The sequence below is a fragment of the Nyctereutes procyonoides genome, unplaced genomic scaffold (genome assembly GCF_905146905.1).
Source record: "Nyctereutes procyonoides isolate TBG_1078 unplaced genomic scaffold, NYPRO_anot_genome, whole genome shotgun sequence".
Taxonomy (NCBI): domain Eukaryota; kingdom Metazoa; phylum Chordata; class Mammalia; order Carnivora; family Canidae; genus Nyctereutes; species Nyctereutes procyonoides.
Window position 1 is genome coordinate 21,207,651 of NW_026575140.1, and position 19,413 is coordinate 21,227,063.

The following is a 19,413-nucleotide window of genomic DNA, read 5'->3' on the forward strand; positions in this document are numbered from 1 at the left end:
GTCCCGCGTCTCGCGTCTCGCGTCTCGCCCAGCACCCGGGTGGCCTCCCGGCAGGTGAGAACCCCGGGCCGGCCGGGCGCTGCGCGGTTATCAGCGCCGTCCCAGCCCCTCCGCCTCCCGGGGTCCCGGGCCCGAGGCCCCCAGCGCCCCGCCCCGCCCCGCCCCGCCCGCCGCGGGGCGCGGACTCGGTCCTCCAGGCCGGCTCCCGCCGCGCACGCCCACCTGTCGGCCGCGCATGCGCAGCACGCGCCCGGCGCGCCCGGCCTCCCCGCGCCCCGCGGCGCGCGGCCAGTGCGCAGGCGCGGCGGCCGATGCGAGTGTGTATGTGCGGGCGAGAAGATGGCGGCGGCGGGGGAAGCAGCGTGAGGAGTCGGACGAGCGCCGAGGCTCATTGAAACGGGCCGCCATGGCCCTCCGCAACCCGCAGGTAGCCGGCGGCCCGCGGCCCGGGCCGGAGCAGCCCCGGGCGTCGGCGGGCGGCGCGGGGGCGGGCGGGCGCGCCCTGCCCGGAGCGAGCGTGTGGGAGTGGGGGAGGGCGCCGGGACACGCTGCCCCGGACTAGGCCCCGGCCGCCCGCCGCCGCCGCCGCCGCCGCCGCCGCCGCCGCCCCGCGCGGAGCCCCGGGCGCCCGGGCCGGGGGGAGCGGCGGGGGTGGGCGCCGGGCCGCCCGCGGGGGGCGCCAAGGGGTTAACCCCCGGGGGACCGCGCGGGAGCCGGGGCGCGGAGGGGTCCCCGGGCGCCCCCAGGGAGGCGGCGGCGGCGGCGGGGGGGGGCGGGAGCGGGGGGGCAGGGCCGTGCGGGCGCGCGGCGGGACCCCGAGGCGTGGGCTGCCCCCGCCCCGGCCCCCGCCCCGGCCCCCGCCCCCGCCCCGCGGCCCCGGGGGCTGCTTCCTCGGCCGCTCGGGCCGCGGGGGGCTGCCTGGCGGCCCTGGCGTGTGCGCCCCGCTCGCCGAACAGCAGCCTGAGGTCACTGTTGCAGAGAGACCTGGAAATCGAGTCCCGGGGACCGTACTTTGACTCGCATCGGAGTGACATGTTTTGCACGAATCCATTTCAGCCCGGCTGACACCGAGGCGCCGAGTCACAGCCGCAGCTAAAGTTTAGGGGCCGATTCTAATAACGCCGTGGGGGGGAGCGCTGTCCGTGCGGACCTGAGCCCCCACCCCCCCCCGCCCCCCCCACCCCCCCCGGTACAATTACTCCGGCGGTTATTATCTTTCTAGTTTGCACTACACCCCTGTTTTTGTTTTTTTTTTTTTTTGACCGCTAATCCCTGGAAATGACTGCACTTCTTGCTCTCCCCGAGTGCTTTCGTGCTAAACATGGCAAAGTGAAACAAAGTAGCTCCTGGGAAACCTGGTGGCGGATACATACTAACCCTCCGTAAGCTGTTGGTTTTCCTCGCTCTTTTGGAAACGAAGTCGCTTTTAATAGCTGTTGTATGTAATTCATGTGTCGGGAAATGGTAAAACGCGAAAACCGTTTTTTTTTTTTCTTTTTTCTTTTCTTTAAATGAGATTCTACAGGAGGCTGGAATTTTGTGAGAGATTGATACTGCATTCCGCAGTAGAAGTTTCCCCCTTTAACTTTCTGTTCGCTCTCGTGCATCTACTTTTGTGAGTGTTTAGTATGGTTCTTTGCACACGCAGAAAGGGGCTTCGTGTTTGAATGATCTCTACACATGTATAATCGAGTTTCTCTTCTTAAGAGACTTAGTATTTGCCGTTTAAGTATTAACGTGAATAGTTTGTTAAAATTAGTGAGAACGGCTACAAGATTCATTGTGGACTAACGTGTAATATATTCATAGTGACTTTGGGAAACGAAGAAAGCATGTTTAGGGATAACTCATTCAGTCCATTGTTTCTTTCTTTTTTTTTTCCCCCCCCAAGATTTTATTTTTGTAAGTAGCGTCTTCACCCACCGTGGGGCTCGAACTCACAACCCTGGGATCTAGAGTTGCAGGCTCCACTGCCTGAGCCCGCCAGGCGCCCCGCCGCCGCTCGCAATTCAGCGCGTTGTTATAAGCACCCGTAACAATGCCAATTGATTGATAATTAGCACCGATAATACGTAAATTTATTTGTAATTTCGTTTTTGTTCATTGTCCTGGTACTTAACGTTTTATACTACGATATTGCCTACACAAGTCTTTAGAAATTCGTGGCAGAAGTCAGCCAAACATAAATGTTAGCAACTCTTTGAGTTTATTCTTTTGTTGGGTTTGTTTTTTAAGAATGATTTAACTGCTTTTAAGTTTTAGCATGGAGAACGTGGCAGAGGATTAGTTTGATTTCTCATAAGTTTGTTTTTAAAAGAATAGTAATGAAAACAAGTAATGAAATCCTGTGACAGGCTTTCATGATTGTGTCCTCTTTCAGTCAGGCTGAGCATTTTAAGAAATTTGCGTCATTCAGTTACCTTCTGTCCTAAGGGTCCTGCAGCATAAGTAGCCATTCATTCATTAATTCAACAAATAGTGATCACTTACCACCTGCTAAAGCACAGTGTTACAGGTATACTTGTTTACAATTGGGAGTAACAACCACAAATTAACAGTAAGGATTTTATATTAAAATTGATTTGTTACGGTTATAATTTTGAGAATTTATATAGAGTATATTCAGTTTCCATATTATTGATTGAACTCTGTTCCCTGGATTGAAGTGAACCAGTGCAGAACTTGGAAACATTTCTAATGCTGATAGCTTTCAACATTTTAACAAAGGATGAACTTTGACAATTGAAGTAAGTACATCTCTCATTTATGAATATACGTTGTCTGATGAAATGATTTGGGATAATTAGTTTGAACTGAACGGTTCTTCCTTAAACCAGAAGAGATTTTTGTGGTCATTGAAGTTGTTTGTATAGTGAAATTTCCTCAACAGCGCCTCCTACCCGCCATTTGGCTCTCACGTGGCTGCTCCTGTCCTGGTCCTCTGAAGCCGGCTCACTTCAGTCTTCATTACCTCGCAGTAGTGGGGCTCCTACATTTTATACTATGGAATTTCTTGGATCCAATTTACAGCATATGGCAAAGTGTTACTGTGTCGTTGAATATCTGTTTATAACTGACAGCTATATTAGTAATTCTCAAAAGATACATTTTTATCGGAGTCTCACATAGTAAGCAGCTGAAGTAAATAAGATTATTTGAAAATGCAGGATATTTGGAGATCTTGATTTTCCTCTGCATAGTGACAGCAAAATTCGAAACATGTCCTAAGACTAGATATGCCATTTAAAGTTTTGAGTTGATGGTCACCACAGTGTTTATAGAGGGTAGTGCAGATGAGGTGTATCTAGGGCCCTGCTCATGCTCTTGATCCCATCTTGTTGGGACCACTGTTTACTGAAATGACAGTGAATGCTGAGCGGACCTGCCTCACTCCAAATTCATCTCCAGAGCAAAAGTTAGGACATCCATTCCAGTGCACTTTTATTTGGAACCTGTGTGATTTCAATAGTGTTCATGTACGAAAACTGAAAGGAGGAAAGGAAGACAAGCTTTAGTTATTATTTAAGGACAAACCTAGTGGCACATTTACTTTGTGCCATGTTCACAGTGTAATATTCAGGTAAATGTGAAAGATGGTATCATCTCTACTTGAATTATTAGTTACATCAAAGATCATTTTTGTTCATTTTTGTGTTTTTACTGATTTCAAACGTGTGAGTATTTGCTCTTAGTGGATCTGGTTTTTCAAGTGGATTATTAAAGGTGGTAGCTGAGGACACTTCTTACTGATAATATACTACAGTATGAGAAATTGTAGGAAGAGCTTGCTTTTGGATTTGTAATTAGACTGTTACATTTCTATTTACTGCCTCCCATGCAAGAATCACAGTGGCACAAAACAGATAAATCTGTTTGCAATGGAATTTATTGGCCTTGGGCCATTGGATTACTGTCATTTGTCACTTTCATGCTACTTCAGCAGTGTAGATGTTCATTTCCAAAGACTTACATGTGCTTGGATTGCAGTTTGCCTGTTTATTGAAGTGATCTCCCCCAGAGGTTTTTATGTGACCATTTCTGTCACTACAGGCTGGATTAAGAACTAGTGTAGGCAACATAACGGTAGCCCGTGGGGTATGTTCATAGTATTTGTTTCCAGGATCAGACATTGTAGAGCCTATCATAAACCTGAATGTGTATCTTCAAAATGTAGACTTTTCATGAGCTGGTGATTTTTCTATTTGGAAGCTCCTCGGTCGTGACCCCATTCTAGCAGAAGACCTTAGAAATCAGCTGTTGGCCAGTTACTCCATTCTGCCCTCTGTCTTGACATACAGTTCTCCTGTTGTCCTCTCCTGGGAATAGAGTAGGTGAGGTGCAGAGAAGATAGAGGTATGGGTTAAGGCTGGGGGAGAGTAATGTAGTGCAGAGAGGATTAGAGCATATTTTCTCAGAGTTTCCTTTTCTGTCTTACTGGAAAATTGTTAGATGGTAGTGTGCATATAGTGTTAACCCAGTGCCTGCCACCAAGTGTCCACCGTCATGCTGACTACTCTTGTGATCCATTGGCCCCTCACTTTTGGTTGTTTGCAGTTTTATTGGTTGTCATTCTTCAGATTCTTAATTTATGTTTTTTTTGGATCGGCCTGAGGGACATTACCTAAACCAACCCTGTCTGATTCAAGAGTCTCTTAACTGGTGTGCTACAGGTAAAAGTATGTCCTAGTAGAAAGGCCGGGTAACCCCACTCTTATACATTTGGTATTTGGTTTTTACATCTAGTTGCCTTTTCCCCCTCCCTCCATCTTTTTTTTTTTTTTTTGGTTCCTTGCTTCCTTCCTTCCTTTATTTATTTTTACATTTGTTTTTATTTAAGTTTGATTTGCCAACATATAGTATAACATCAAGTGCCCTCCTCAGTGCCCATCACGCAGTTTCCTCCCTCTTTCTTTCTTATCATCTATGATGGTAGCAGATTTTGTTTCCGCATTTGTCCCTGTTTTTTGAGAAAAAGTTTTTTGGGGTGGTTGGTGCAGTTGGTTAGACATCTGACTTTTGATTTCAGTTCAGGTCATGATCTCAGGGTCATGAGAGCGTGTCCTGCATTTCCTCTTTCCGCATGGAGTCTGCTGGAAATTCTCTCTCTCCCTCTCCCACTCATGCTGTGTCTCTGTCTCTGTCTTTCAGAATCTTTAAAAAAGAAAAATTTTTCGTCTCTCTCTCTGCTGTGTGCAGACAAATTGCTGATTGGGGTGGGAAGGGTGAAATGCCTTGAATGGTGCACCTCCTGGAGCTGTCCTTTCGAGATGAAACCTGCTAGTTGTGCTAGAATTGGTAGTGACAGCTTTCCAGACCATTTTCTCTATTTAGTTCTCCTCACTATCCACAAAAACAGTTGTTTTGCATTAATCTGAGTACATGTCAAAAATACTGGTTTGTAAAATGTGTCAAATAAAGCTAGGTATCTTTATAAGTTACATTTGCAGGCCATAGACCTTGTGAAATGAAACTGCTCAAGAGCATTTAAGATGACTCTGTGTAGAAAATTTTGATTTACTTTTTGGTTTGATGGGTTACAGTCTACATTGTTTACTTGTTCTCACATAAATATGATGACGTCTTTTGCCCTGGATATAAGGAGTGCATTTTAAGTTTTTATTTTTTTAAATTTTTTTTAATTTTAATTTTTATTTTATGATAGTCACAGAGAGAGAGAGAGAGAGGCAGAGACATAGGCAGAGGGAGAAGCAGGCTGCATGCACCGGGAGCCCGATGTGGGATTCGATCCTGGGTCTCCAGGATCACTCCCTGGGCCAAAGGCAGGCGCTAAACCGCTGCGCCACCCAGGGATCCCCATTTTAAGTTTTATTATATTCATTTAAATTTGGTTAGGACCATATAACCTGTTAATTTATTTGGTATTCTAATAACTGTTAGGATTTCTAGTGTTTTTTTTTTTTGGGGGTTTTCTTATTTGAGACATTTTATAACTGGAGGAGTGAAGCAGTGCTTCTCTGGAGAGACTTTTATGTCATTAAAGTACTCTCCTTGTTCTTTCTGAAAGTCTTATTTTTTTTTTTCCTTTTGATAGGACATGTTGAAGCTTTAAAGGAAATAGAAGAGTATTTGACAGTAAAAATTAATTCTAGAGTTTTTTTTTTTTAAGATTTTATTTATTTCAGGGCAGCCCCGGTGGCTTAGCGGTTTAGCGCCCCCTTCAGCCCGGGGTGTGATCCCGCCAGGATTGAGTCCCATGTCGGGCTCCCTGCATGGAGCCTGCTTCTCCCTCTGCCTGTCTCTGCCTCTCTCTCTCTCTGTCTCCATGTCTCTCATGAATAAATAAATAAAATCTTTAAAAAAAAAGGTTTTATTTATTTCAGAGGGAGAGAGCCAGAGCGAGTATGTGTGGGAGAGCACAAGAGCAGGGGCAGGGAGAAGCAAACTCCCTGCTGAGCAGGGAGCTACACGGGGTTTGATCCCAGGACGGTTCATGACCTGAGCCAAAGGCAGTTGCTTAACTGACTGAGCCACCCGGGCATCCCTATTCTGGAGTTTTTTGAGAATCTTGCCCAGTGTTGTAAAGTATGTCTCTTGATAGTTTAAGTAGTAATTCCACTTTAGATGGCTGCCAAGATGGGTATACTTATTTGAGACCTGAAATTAGGCTAAGTAGATCCCATAGTTGGACAAGGAAGAACATAATAAAACATTAAATATTGCAATAGACAACATTTGAGAAATGTTGTGCAGTGCATAAGCTTCATGGTTTATAAAGTGCCGTAGCTTGTTTGATCCTTATGGCTACTATGCAGTGTTACTGTCATCACCATTTTACGAATGAGTGAAGTGAGACCCTGGCAGCTTGTGACTTGAAGTCCCATGGCTGTTAAGTGTGTGATCAGGGGCTTGCAGGCAGGATGCTTTGTTTTTTTCTGCTTTGCCAAACTGCTTTTCTACAAGAGACTGGTAAAGGCATAGTGCTTCACATGGTGACTTTGCCGTAACACTTCCTCAATGAAAGTTTACGGAATGAGTGAATGCATGAAATAAAAATTGAAATGTTTAAAGATGTTCTTTATTAATTTGAGAGAAAGAGGATGTATGCACATGAGTAGGGCGAGTGGTAGTGGAAGAAACAGACTTCATGCTTAGCATGGAGCCCAATGCCAGGTTTGATCCCAGGACCCTGAAATCATGACCTGAGTTGAAGTCAAGAGCTGATGGTCAAAAGACTGAGCCACCCAGACGTGTGCCCCCCCCCACCCCCCATTGAAACATTTAAAGATCGTAATCTTACTAAGAGTTAAAAATATGTTACTCATTACTAAATTGTGTGTGTGGCACGTCCTTGTTGATTTTTTTTAAACACAAACTACAGGGGTGTTTGGATGGTGAAGTCAGGTAAGCATCTGATGGCTTGATTTTGGCTCAGGTCATGATCCCAGGGTCCTGGGTTTGAGCTGCTTGTTGGTCTCTGCACTCAGTATGGAGTCTGCCTCTCCCTGTCACTCTGCCTTAATCTTCATTCATGCACTCTTCCTCTATCTCTCAAATAAATAAATAAAAATAAGCACAAACTATAGGGGGCATCTGGGTGGCTCAGTGGTTGAGCATCTGCCTTTGACTCCGGTTGAGTCCTGCATCGGGCTCTCTGCAGGGAGCCTGCTTCTCTCTCTGCCTCTATTTCTCTCATGAATAAATAATCTTTTTTAAAAAGGATTCTATTTATTTATTTATTTATTTATTTATTTATTTATTTATTTATTTATTTATTTATTTATTTATTTATTTATTTATTTATTTATTTATTTATTTATGGGAGACAGAGAGAGAGGCACAGACATAGGCAGAGGGAGACGCAGGCTTCATGCAGGAAGCCTGATGTGGGACTCAGTCCTGGGACTCTGAGATCGTGCCCTGAGCTGAAGACAGACGCTCAATCACTGAGCCACCCAGGTGTCCCAAATAAAATCTTAAAAAAAAAAAAATAGACACAAACTACAGATGTGCTCTTTCTAAAACATATGAACAACCCAGAAGTATTTAAAATAAAAAGTAGAAGTCATATTCTTTCTGGCCCTTAATGCTCAGTTTGATACATGTCTTTCATGCTTTTTTCTGCTGTGTGTTTTTGTTGTTGTTCCATTGTATGATCTGTTTAATCAGCTCACTCAGGTCACTGAGCTGAACCTTTGGAGCAAATCTTGTTTTAAAATTATTGAAGGTATCTCTTCAAGCATACTGAGATTAATGAAACATATTTTGAAGGTTAAAATATACTGAGAACTGTGGAAGTGCCCTAGAAATTTCTGAGTAATAAAATGCCCACTTAAAAAAAAAAGATTATTTGTTTGGCAGAGAGCACAAACAGGGGGAACAACAGAGGGAGAGGGAGAAGCAGGCTCCCTGCTGCATAGGGAGTCTGATGTGGGCAGGACTCTGGGATCATGACCTGAGCCAAAGGCAGACGCTTAACCTACTCAGCCACCCAGATGCTCCAAACACTTTAAAAGAAAAAAGTTATTTTGAAGAATTCAAACCCTCAGTTACAGCAGCCATGCCATCTAGTTTTTATATATAGTAAATTGAGAGGATGAGTGAATAGTGGGGGAATTGGTGGTTAACTTGGGTTTTCCCCTATCTTCTACTAAAATCAGGTTTTCTTCTCTTTCCCTTTGTTTTAATCAAAGGACTACAATGGCAGAAAGTAAAACACTCCCATTGCCCACCTCAGGTCCCTCTCCCCAGAGACAACCACATTCAACCACTTCTGACTCTAATAAAATGCAGAATCAGGTCTTCCAAGGGTAGCACTCTGTTTCATTTGGAATTAATTTGTAGGCTATCAGACACTTTTATTCAGAACCACATATAAAGGTCTTTGTATCTTTTGTGATTGTTCAAACAAAAATTTTTGGTGCCTGGGCATTAGGAATATAGAGCTGAAGGGAGTTGCTGTGCTTTAGAAAAAGTTCACAGAGTAGTAGAGGGGAGAGACAGGCTAATTGGTGAATCCTGATTTAGGGGGGTAGTTCCTGTAACAAGTGTGAAGAACATTGTCAAGAACTTTCATTCATTCAGCAAATAGTTATTGAGTGGCTTCTGTGTACCAGGCACAGAGGACGGGGTGACAAGCAAAAACAGGCATTGTCCCTCCTACCAGGGAGCTTACTGTCTGGTGAGGGAGAGTTGCTGATCAGATAATCACAGTAATGCATGTGTCATTCCAAGCTGAGAAGCACATCCCAAAGGAAGGGGACACGGTGTGTTGGCATGGCCTGGGGAAGTCAAGAAAGTATTTCCCTGGAAGTGGTGCCTTAGCAGAGATGGACAGTGTGAGACAGTGCAGACGGCCTGTGCACTGGCCCTGTGGCTACAGGGAGTTCAGAGCACTTAAGAGAACTCCAAGAAAGCCTATATATGCAGAGCTTAGTGCTGGAGAGGAGAGGCACACCTGGGTCTGTCCAGACTGGTAGGCTTTCTTAGGTGATAATGTCTTTATCTTGAGAAAAACGTGGAAGGAGGGAATCATGCAGTACGTAAGCATGGACCATATAATCACGTTGCAGTGTGTGCTCACTCTTTGACCGCCCTGTGCAGAATACATTTGTTATAATGGGGTCACAGTGGCCATTGGAAGATCACGTAGGAGGGTTTCTGGATTTTGGTTTAGGGTAGAGGGTGCAGTGGAGAGAGTGCATGATTCAAGAGATGTTTAGATGTAAGATGGATTGAACAGGAGAATGTAACTGAGTGTCAGGGGAAGCTGGGAAGATGTCTCTTCTTAAAGGGTGACATTTGGGCAGAGAAGCACGAGGACAAAGGCCTATGGGAGAGTGAGCGTGCAGAGGAAGAAGTCTCAAAATCTGAGGCACATTTGGGGACCCAGGAGAGGTTTGTGGCAGGAGTGATGTGTAGGGTGAAGTGGTGGGGCAGGAGTCAGGAGAGGTGAAGGGCCTTGAGAGAGTCCAAGGTGAAGACTGCCTTTAATCTTGTAAGCAGCTGGAGGTCTTTGGGAGCCCACAGTTTTTTTGTAATAAAACCACAGGTTTTAAAAAGTGGTAGTACCAGGTTGTGTTAGCATTGCTTGGTGGAGCTGGTTTCCAGGGGGCTAGTTGAGGTACTTCATGGGCTGTCAAAGGACTATATAACTCACTCTTTTGGCTGTTCTCCAGATCTGGGAATGTATTCTTTGTTCACTTCAGCACCCCAGGCATCTTAAACCCCAAAACTTTGAGGGGAAAAAAGTAGGGCATTCTTTTGGGGACATCTGAGGTGGATTAATGCAAGGCAAGTAGCTCTTGACTGTCCTTAGTGATATTTGGATAGATTTGTTAGAAAAGGCCATTTGGGGATCTTTGGGATCCCTGGGTGGCGCAGCGGTTTGGCGCCTGCCTTTGGCCCAGGGCGCGATTCTGGAGACCCCGGATCGAATCCCACGTCGGGCTCCCGGTGCCTGGAGCCTGCTTCTCCCTCTGCCTGTGTCTCTGCCTCTCTCTCTCTCTCTGTGTGTGTGTGACTATCATAAAATAAATAAAAATTAAAAAAAAAAAAAAAGAAAAGGCCATTTGGGGACACTAGTCCCTTTATTATTATTTTTTTGGGGGGGGGGGAAGCAGGCACCTATAAGAACAAGTATTTGTTCCTTTGTTAAATCCTAGGAAATAAAATAGAAGAAAGACATGTCACCCATGGTGTCCCACAACCCGAGGTGACTTCTGAGGTTGATAATTTGAAAAGCTTCTCTTTGGTCCTTTTTATCACAGATGTTAGAAATTTGGAATCATTTTATTTTACAGTATTTTCTTAGGTTGTGACCCTTGATCATAGTTTTGTCGTGTGGGAATCATCTTGCACCTTGGTGGCCATCAAGACCTCCTGGGTATAGGGCTTCTTGTGGGTAGGCCCCCAGATCTGGGTTTTAGGCAGTTCTCCCTGGATACAGCAGCTACCCTCAGGTTTCAGAGCCACCACATGGCTTTATTTCCAGCTTGTTTCACTTAACCTGTTGAGCACTTTAACCATGATGAGGATTAACTAAATCATATTTTGGATACAAATTTTTAACTTGTCTAGGTTAGATGTGAACAATAACAAAGATACATGTATGTACCCTGCTGTGAGAGGCGCTATTACTTAATTTTAGCACTGAGTGGAATGAGTTGCGGGAAAAGAACCAGCATGAGAAGCCTGAAAATTTTGCCCTTTAGAAGGTCTGTCACATTGGGTTTTCAGACTGAGATTTCTGATTAATTCCATTTCAGCAGCATTTGTCCAGCTCTTGCTGTATGCCGGTGCCTGTATTGGGGTTTGTACATTATAAAACACAATTACAAAAAATATCTAAGTACAGATACATTCCCCAGAGCCATAGAGATGCCCTGTGTGTGGCCACTCTACTCTTGTGTTGCAGGTAGGACCTAGTGGTGCACAGTGTGGCCAGACAGCGGCCCAGACTTCAGCATGGCTCATTCGAATCTGACATGACTATCTGATGTCCCAGAGAGCTGGGATGAAACTTTTTTTTCCTTTTTTTAAAAACAGATTTTATTTATTTATGTATATAGAGAGTGTGCACAAAAGTGGGTGGAGGGGCAGAGAGAGAGGGAGAAACAGACTCCCCGTTGAACAGGGAGCCTGACTGGGAGCTTGTTGCCAGAACCGTGGGATCATGACCTCAGCTGGAGGCAGACGCTTAACTCACTGAGCCACCCAGGCGCCCCTGGGATGAGCTTTCTCATTCATCCTGAAGCCTGATTGTAGTCAGAGAAATGAGGTACAGTATTAAATCAATTTGTTTTTTAAAATTCTTGCCCTTTTTTGTTGCTGGTCATAGGTTTGTCAGTTTAGGAAATCCTTGCCCCCAGTTTTCACAAACATGCTCAAATATTTATGTACGTATGCATGTATGTATTTAATTTATTTATTTTTTTATTTAATTTATTTTTAAAAAAGATTTTGTTTATTCATGAGAGACCCAGAGAGAGAGGCAGAGACATAGGCAGAAGGAGAAGCAGGCTCCTTTTTTTTTTTCTTCCTTTAAGGTGTGCACTTTATTGAACTGGCTTACTGGTAAGCCCTGGATGCCTCCATACCTCAGCCCCACTCCCAGGGAGACCAAAAGCCTTCATAAATTGGGGGGACAAAAAACGGGGGCCATGATGGCAGACCATTCAAAATAAAACAAAAAGAACAACTATTAAGGCGAAGATTAAAAAAAAAAATTGGACTACATAATTTACACAAAAGGAATTCTATCACCCTCCCCTGTGTGGACTCGGGTGAGGACAGGCCATTCTCTGCAGGGAGAAATGGGGTGGCTTTTGGGAAGGCAAAGGACTTCCTGTAACAAAACATCTCAGATATTTGGAAGGCCTATTAAAAAAAAAAAAAAAAGGAACAATGTACAATCAGTGTCCTCGCCACATTGTAGAACTTTGGGGATGCTCGCTCCAACCCACTGCTGTCACCTTCACCATTCCAGTTTTGAAATCCTGAGTCAAGTGCCAAAACAAAACAAAACAAATAAAAATAAATCCAAAAACAAAAATTAAAAAAAAAAAAAAACAAAAAAAACCCAAAGCCATGCCAATCTCATCTTGGTTTCTGCGCAAGTTAGGTTTTGTCAAGAAAGGGTGTAACACAACTAAAGTAACAGTCTGCCTAGAAGCATTTGTGGTGGACGATGGCGGGGCTGGACTCATCGTATTCCTGCTTGCTGATCCACGTCTGCTGGAAGGTGGACAGTGAGGCCAGGATGGAGCCCCCAATCCACACAGAGTACTTGTGCTCAGGGGGTGCAATGATCTTGATCTTGATCAGACAGTGATCTGCATCCTGTCAGTGATGCCGGGGTACATGGTGGTCCCACCAGACAGCACTGTGTTGGCATAGAGGTCCTTGCGGATGTCTTTGTCACACTTCATGATGAGTTGAAGGTAGTTTCATGGATGCCACAGGATTCCATGTCCAGGAAGGAAGGCTGGAAGAGAGCCTCTGGGCAGCCGAACTGCTCGTTGCCAATAGTGATGACCTTCCTGTCGGGCAGCTCATAGCTCTTCTCCAGGGAGGAGCTGGAGGCTGCGGTGGCCATCTCCTGCTCGAAGTCCAGGGCCACATAATACAGCTTCTCCTTGATGTCACGCATGATTTCCGCTTGGCAGTGGTGGTGAAACTGTGGCCACACTCCATGAAGATCTTCATGAGGTAGTCGGTCAGGTCCCGGCCAGCCAGATCCAGATGCAAGATGGCATGGGGGAGGGCATACCCCTCATAGATGGGCACTGTGTGGGTGACCCTGTCACTGGAGTCCATCACGATGCCAGTGGTGTGGCCAGAGGCATACAGGGACAGCACAGCCTGGATGGCCACGTACATGGCTGGGGTGTTGAAAGTCTTGAACATGATCTGGATCATCTCATAGTTGCTCTGGGGGTTCAGGGTGGCCTCCGTCAGCAGCACCGGATGCTCCTCGGGGGCCATGCGCAGCTTGTTGTAGAAGGTGTGGTGCCAGATCTTCTCCATGTCGTCCCAGTTGGTGACGATGCCGTGCTTGATGGGATACTCAGGGTTAGGATGCCCCTCTTGCTCTGGGCCTCATCGCCCACGTAGGAGTCCTTCTGGCCCATGCCGACCATCATGCCCTAGTGCTGGGGGCGCCCCACAATGGAGGGGAAGACGGCCTGGGTGGGGAGCTCTTTGAGGGAAGCCTAATGTGGGGCTCAGGACCATGTCCCGAGCCAGAGGCAGACGCTCGACCACTGAGCCACCCAGGCGTCCCAATAATTACTTTTTTAAAAAAAAGATTTTATTTATTCACATATTTTAGAGACAGACTGGCTGAGGAAGGGGCAGAGAGCAAGGGAGAGAGAATCTCAAGCAGACTACACACAGATGTTGGAGCCCAAAGCAGGACTTGATTGCAGGACCCCAAGATCATGACCTGGGCCAAAATCAAGACAGATACTCAACCGACTGAGCCACCCAGACATCCCTGAAGTAATTACTCTTGGTTCGACCTTCTTATTGAACACTTGGTTTTCCTGTGCAGCAACTGTACATTATGGGTTAAGTGCCAGGAGCACAAATTTTAAATTTTAAAATTTAACTTGACTAGTGTTCAGTGAGAAAGAGATAAGAGAAAGGTGTTGTTTTGTTTGGATCAAGAAGCATTCTGTATAGTTATGGCTGAAAGCTTAGCTGACTATAACTTGAACTTCATACACAATGACACTGTAGCAATATCCTAGCAGTGACTAGTCTTGGACACAGAATTACCACAGCTGAGTTTGGAAAGAGTTGGCCTCTTATCCCATAGCATATGTTGAACAAATAGGCTTTCTTTCTAAGGTAGACAGAAAGTAAAATACATTGTCATTTTATCTCTTTGATATTGATTCTTTTGGCTGCAACATAGATCTGAATTAGTTTTGTTAATTAGTCCTTCACTTTCCTATGAAAAAGGAAAGGAATGCCCTGTGTGTAATGTGCGCAGGTGAGCTTTGGGGCCCCTGTGAACTTTGATTCTGTAGATGCCCTCCCTGTCTTTCCTCTGAGAGTCAGCTATTGATGGAAGGAAGCCTGTAGCCTTCTGGGCCCTCCATGGGCGCTGTGCCCAGAGAGGGCCCTGCCTGGTGGAGTGAACACCATACACATGGTTGTCTAACTAGAGCCCTGGTGGGTGTTTTTGAAGTAAGCATAAGGACCCTGGGGGTGACCTGGTGGCCCAAGAAGTCTTTCTTGAGGTCTGGTCTTCTCCAGCACCTCCATTGTCAGCACAGCATCTTGCTTCCACAGTGTGTGCAGTGAATAAGTTACTTGAGGGAGGGACCTGTTGGAGGAAACAATAAAGAAAATACTTGTCATTCAGTTTGATTTTTTTTTTTTTTTTTTTTTTTTTAATTTATGATAGAGAGAGGCAGAGACACAGGCAGAGGGAGAAGCAGGCCCCATGCACCGGGAGCCCGACGCGGGACTCGATCCTGGGTCTCCAGGATTGCGCCCTGGGCCAAAGGCAGGCGCCAAACCGCTGCGCCACCCAGGGATCCCTTGTCATTCAGTTTGTTCAGGACCTGCATATGGGTTTGTTTTGGTGTTTCTCATTCTGGAAATGAAGATTAGGATCACAGTGTGCAGAACCCTGAGGGACAGAGTCATCCTCCGTAGAAATACCTTGTAGTAATGAGATCTGAATAAGAAAGATAGGCTGCCCATGAAGTATTCAGATTGATTATAATGATTATAATTTCTTCATTAAGAATGAGTGGGTGAGGGGCCCCTGGATGGCTCAGTCGGTTGAGCATCTGCCTTTGGCTCAGGTGATCCCAGGGTCCTGGGATCGAGTGCCTCTGCATTGGGCTTTTTGCTCAGCAGGGAGCCTGACTTTGCCTCTGTTGCTCCCCCTGCTTGTGTGCACACACACACTCTCTCTCTGTCAAGTAAATAAAATGAAAGAAAGAAAGAAAGAAAGAAAGAAAGAAAGAAAGAAAGAAAGAAAGAAAGAAAGAAAAGAAAGAAAGAAAGAAAGAAAGAAAGAAAGAAAGAAAGAAAGAAAGAAAGAAAAAGAAAATGAGTTGGTGGAGCACCTGGCTGTCTCATTGGTGGAGCCTCTGACTCAACCTCAGGGTTGTGAGTTCAAGCCTCATATTGGGTATAGAGTTTACTTTAAAACAAAACAAAACAAAAACCAAAGAATGCATGGGTGACCTCTAAGCTTCTTTTAAGGTTTTTCATGTTCTCTGTTCTCTTTATCTCTGTTGTATATAGTTTCTTAAATCCAGGTGACTGACCTGTGTATCAGATAATAAGGTTTCATTTTCTGGGTTGTTTCTCAATAAATGTAATCCTGAGATCAGAGGACAGTTATTGACTCCAATACAGTGCTTTCAGCCTTCCTCTCCCATGCCCTGTTAGTAGGCCATGGCAGCCATCACTTGTTGACCTGGTCAGAGCAAATGCCTTTAATTCCCCCAATTCTCAAGAGCTAAAGAGCTGTCAGCCTTCCCAGGTAGAGAGCCTAATTGTATGTAAGAGATGAGGATAAGTTTAATGAGAACAGGGATTTCTTTTTTTTTTGTTCACTGATACACCCCTAGGGCCTAGAGCATGATCAGTGCTCAATAAGTATGTACTGATGAAAAAATTGGTGAAAGATATAGGACAGTCCATTTATTGAGCAAGTTCACAGTTGAACGTGGGAGAGACTAATCAACTGTTAAAATCCAGAGTAAATAATTCTTTTTTTAAAAAAAATTTTATTTATTTATGATAGTCACAGAGAGAGAGAGAGAGAGGCAGAGACATAGGCAGAGGGAGAAGCAGGCTCCATGCACCGGGAGCCCGATGTGGGATTCGATCCCGGGTCTCCAGGATCGCGCCCTGGGCCAAAGGCAGGCGCCAAACCGCTGTGCCACCCAGGGATCCCAGAGTAAATAATTCTGCAGGTTTGTTGGGAAAATGGTTGGTAAAGTGACTGAGTTCTATGGTTTGAGAAATCAGCCAGCCAGAGAGAAGGCCACTGGTGCAAGAGACCCAGTGTGCACAGCTGTGCAGAAGTGCGCAGAGAGCGCTGTGGCCTGGGCTGTTGATGGGAGGTCTTGGCTAATGAATCTGGGAAGGTAGGTAAGTGCAAAATCCTGAGCTCTTATATGCTCTGCTGGAGCCTTTTCTTCTGAAGAGTTGTGGAAGGCTGTTCCTAAGGACCAAAATCACATTCCCATTTAATTTTAATTTCAATTTTTAAAAATATTTATTCATTAGAGAGTGTGTGGGTGCACACGCCCAAGTTGGGGGTAGTGGCAGAGGAAGAGGGAGAAGCAGATTGCTCGCTGAGCAGGGAGCCCGAGGCAGGGCTCTATCCCAGGGCTTCAGGATCTTGATCTGAGGTGAAGGCAGATGCTTCACAACTTAGCCACCCAGGCACCTCTAATGTTTGGATTTTAAAACTGCATACTGATTTGATCAGGGGCAAGTGGGAGTGATCTTACTTTCTATGAATCCCCTGGTTGCAGCTACTGAACTTGGAACAAGACTTTTAACTCCTTCATTGCTCACTTCATTCGTGTCTTAGGATGCCTTTGATAACACGTAAAAGAAAGGCCAGCCCTGACTGGCTTGCACCATACACAAGAGATGAGTAGTGGCTCATGGAACTAGAAATCCCAGAAGGAGGCCAGGCTTTAGGGATGGTCTGCTGAATTAGTGTCTTTGAGGACCTGGTTTCTTCTCACTTGTGTTGTGTCAGCATTTTCCTAAGGCTGGTTCTCCTCCAAATGACACAACGGTCACAGCAGTTGCAGGCTTCACAGTAGTGTCCAGCCTGCACCATGTCAACCAGAACAAGAGAGTGTGTGTATGTTCCAGAGTTTTTGTGTCTTGGGGTTAGTGCCCTTTGGATCCACCCTTGAACCAAACACTGGGGGCAGGGGTGGGTGGCATGCCAGATCGGGCTCCTCTTTGGAGCTGGGAGTGGGTGTGTGTCAGTTTTCTGAGCTGGGTAACCACTCACCAACAGGGGAGGAGGAAAATGAACTTTTAGAGGATGGCTGGAGAGTCCTTTACAGTCCCATCCGGGAGCATCATTCTTTCCCACTCTCCTTTTCCAGGTTTGTCAGTTCCTCCTCTTCCTGGACTTCTGTGACTTTTTTCTTGGCAAGTCATCCTGTACAGTCTAATGGCATTCTACTGTATTTCAGTCTTCCTTTAATTTTATTGTGCTGTAACTGTTTAGGTAAATATCAATATATATTTACCAGATTCTAAGTATTGTGCTTAAGCACTTAAGTGGTTAGGATCCAGAACTTGAAAGACATAAGGAGATCACAGTTTATTTACAGAGACATAGAGGTGAATGAGCAATTACCATGAGATGTGATGTTCCTTTGACAGAAATAAGGAGTTGGGAATACTTCCCTGAGGAGGTGTTGCCTGTGTTGACCCTTGACAGGCAAGCAGTAGTCACAGCAGTGGGGGAAGAGGAAGCTGCTTGCGTGAAGGCATCAGGCCAGGAGAATAACTGGGGTTTTAGATGCACAACAAGATGAGGCTAGATTGTTTGGGCAAGGATGGCCATTATACCAGGCTAAAGAGTTTAGATTCCATCTCTATATACTGTACAATTAGAAATTGACCATACATCCTGGTTTTACACCTGTCGTTCCAGAATAATTAATGTGATTTTTAACAAATATTTTATTTATTTATTCACAAGAGATACACAGAGAGAGGTAGACACATAGGCAGAGGGAGAATCAGGCTCCATCCAGGAAGCCTGATGTGGGACTCAGTCCCAGTACTCTGGGATCACGTCCTGAGCCAAAGGCAGACGCTCAACCGCTGAGCCACCAGGCATCCCAGTTAATGTGATTGTTTTACTTGAACTGTGCCTCCAGTTTGGATGATAAATGGTCACCTGACTTAAAGCAGTTGTTCAGAGCCATGTGATAGCAATGTACAGGATGCAGTACTTACCTGGGATTACATGAAATATAGCATACTTCTCAAACCTAAATTACAGAAAGAATCAGCTGGGGATCTTTTTGATGGCACATTTAGCTGCAGTAGGTCTGGGGTGGGGGTTGAGAGCTGCATAAGCCCTTGAGTGGTGCCATTGCTGCTGGCCTGGGGATCACCCTTTGAGTAGGAGGGTAGTATAGGACATTAGGAGTGTCAGAGGGTCTCTGAGGTCCTTAGAATCATACGCCAAAATGTGGGTGTGTGCCTTCTTCAGGCTGTGGACCTAATTTGCTTACATCAGATTCTCAGGGAATCTGCTACCACCCTAAAACAGAACTCACTGCCTTTTAGAAATAATGTAATGATGAAATGACATCTATATATTAGATGTCTTTAATGAAGTGCCTACCTCGTGAGAGTAATTCAGAATGCATTCTTCCCTCCCTCCCACTTCTCCCCTGGCCAAGTTCTTTGAGGCAGGAAATGTTGCTTAAACATTTAAAACAACTTTTTAATATTTATTATACTATTAGCATTCAAGAGACATCTATTTGGTTTGGTGACGAACTCTTTTAGGACCGTTAGCCATTCTGACAGCATTTGAGGGTCCTCTTATGTGTCAAGTATTTTATTAGGTATTTAGAGGTTGCCGTTTACTCTTGCAGATAGCCAGGCTTGGAGGGAGGGTCATCAGGGCTTAGGGTGGATAGTAAAAGAAAACGGCAGGATTGAGGGTGGCTCAGTCAGTAAAGCATCTGCCTTCAGGTCAAGTCATGGTCCTGGGGTCCTGGGATCAAGCCCTGCATTGGACTCCCTGCTCTGTGGGGAGTCTGCTTCTCCCTCTCCTTCTGCTACTCCCCCTGCTTGTAAACTGTCGTGCTCTCTCTGTCAAATAAATAGATAAAATCTTAAAAAAAAAAGAGAAACAGCAGGATTGAAAAGATGAATCTATTTTTATAATAATATTATTGAGATATAATGTATGTTCAAAAAGTTCTC

The 19,413-nt window shown here is 45.3% G+C and overlaps 1 protein-coding gene and 1 pseudogene across 1 annotated transcript in view; one reads left to right on the forward strand and one right to left on the reverse strand.

Annotated features, from left to right (window-relative positions):
• Positions 1 to 313: 313 nt before the first annotated feature.
• Positions 314 to 19,413, forward strand: part of USP10 (ubiquitin specific peptidase 10) — a 73,615-nt gene continuing 54,515 nt past the window's right edge. The window contains exon 1 of the mRNA XM_055304868.1: positions 314 to 427. Within this exon, the coding sequence (XP_055160843.1) occupies positions 407 to 427 (21 nt within the window). The 5' untranslated portion in view covers positions 314 to 406. The remainder of the gene's footprint in view (positions 428 to 19,413) is intronic.
• On the reverse strand, positions 12,577 to 13,659 carry LOC129496687 (actin, cytoplasmic 2-like; annotated as a pseudogene).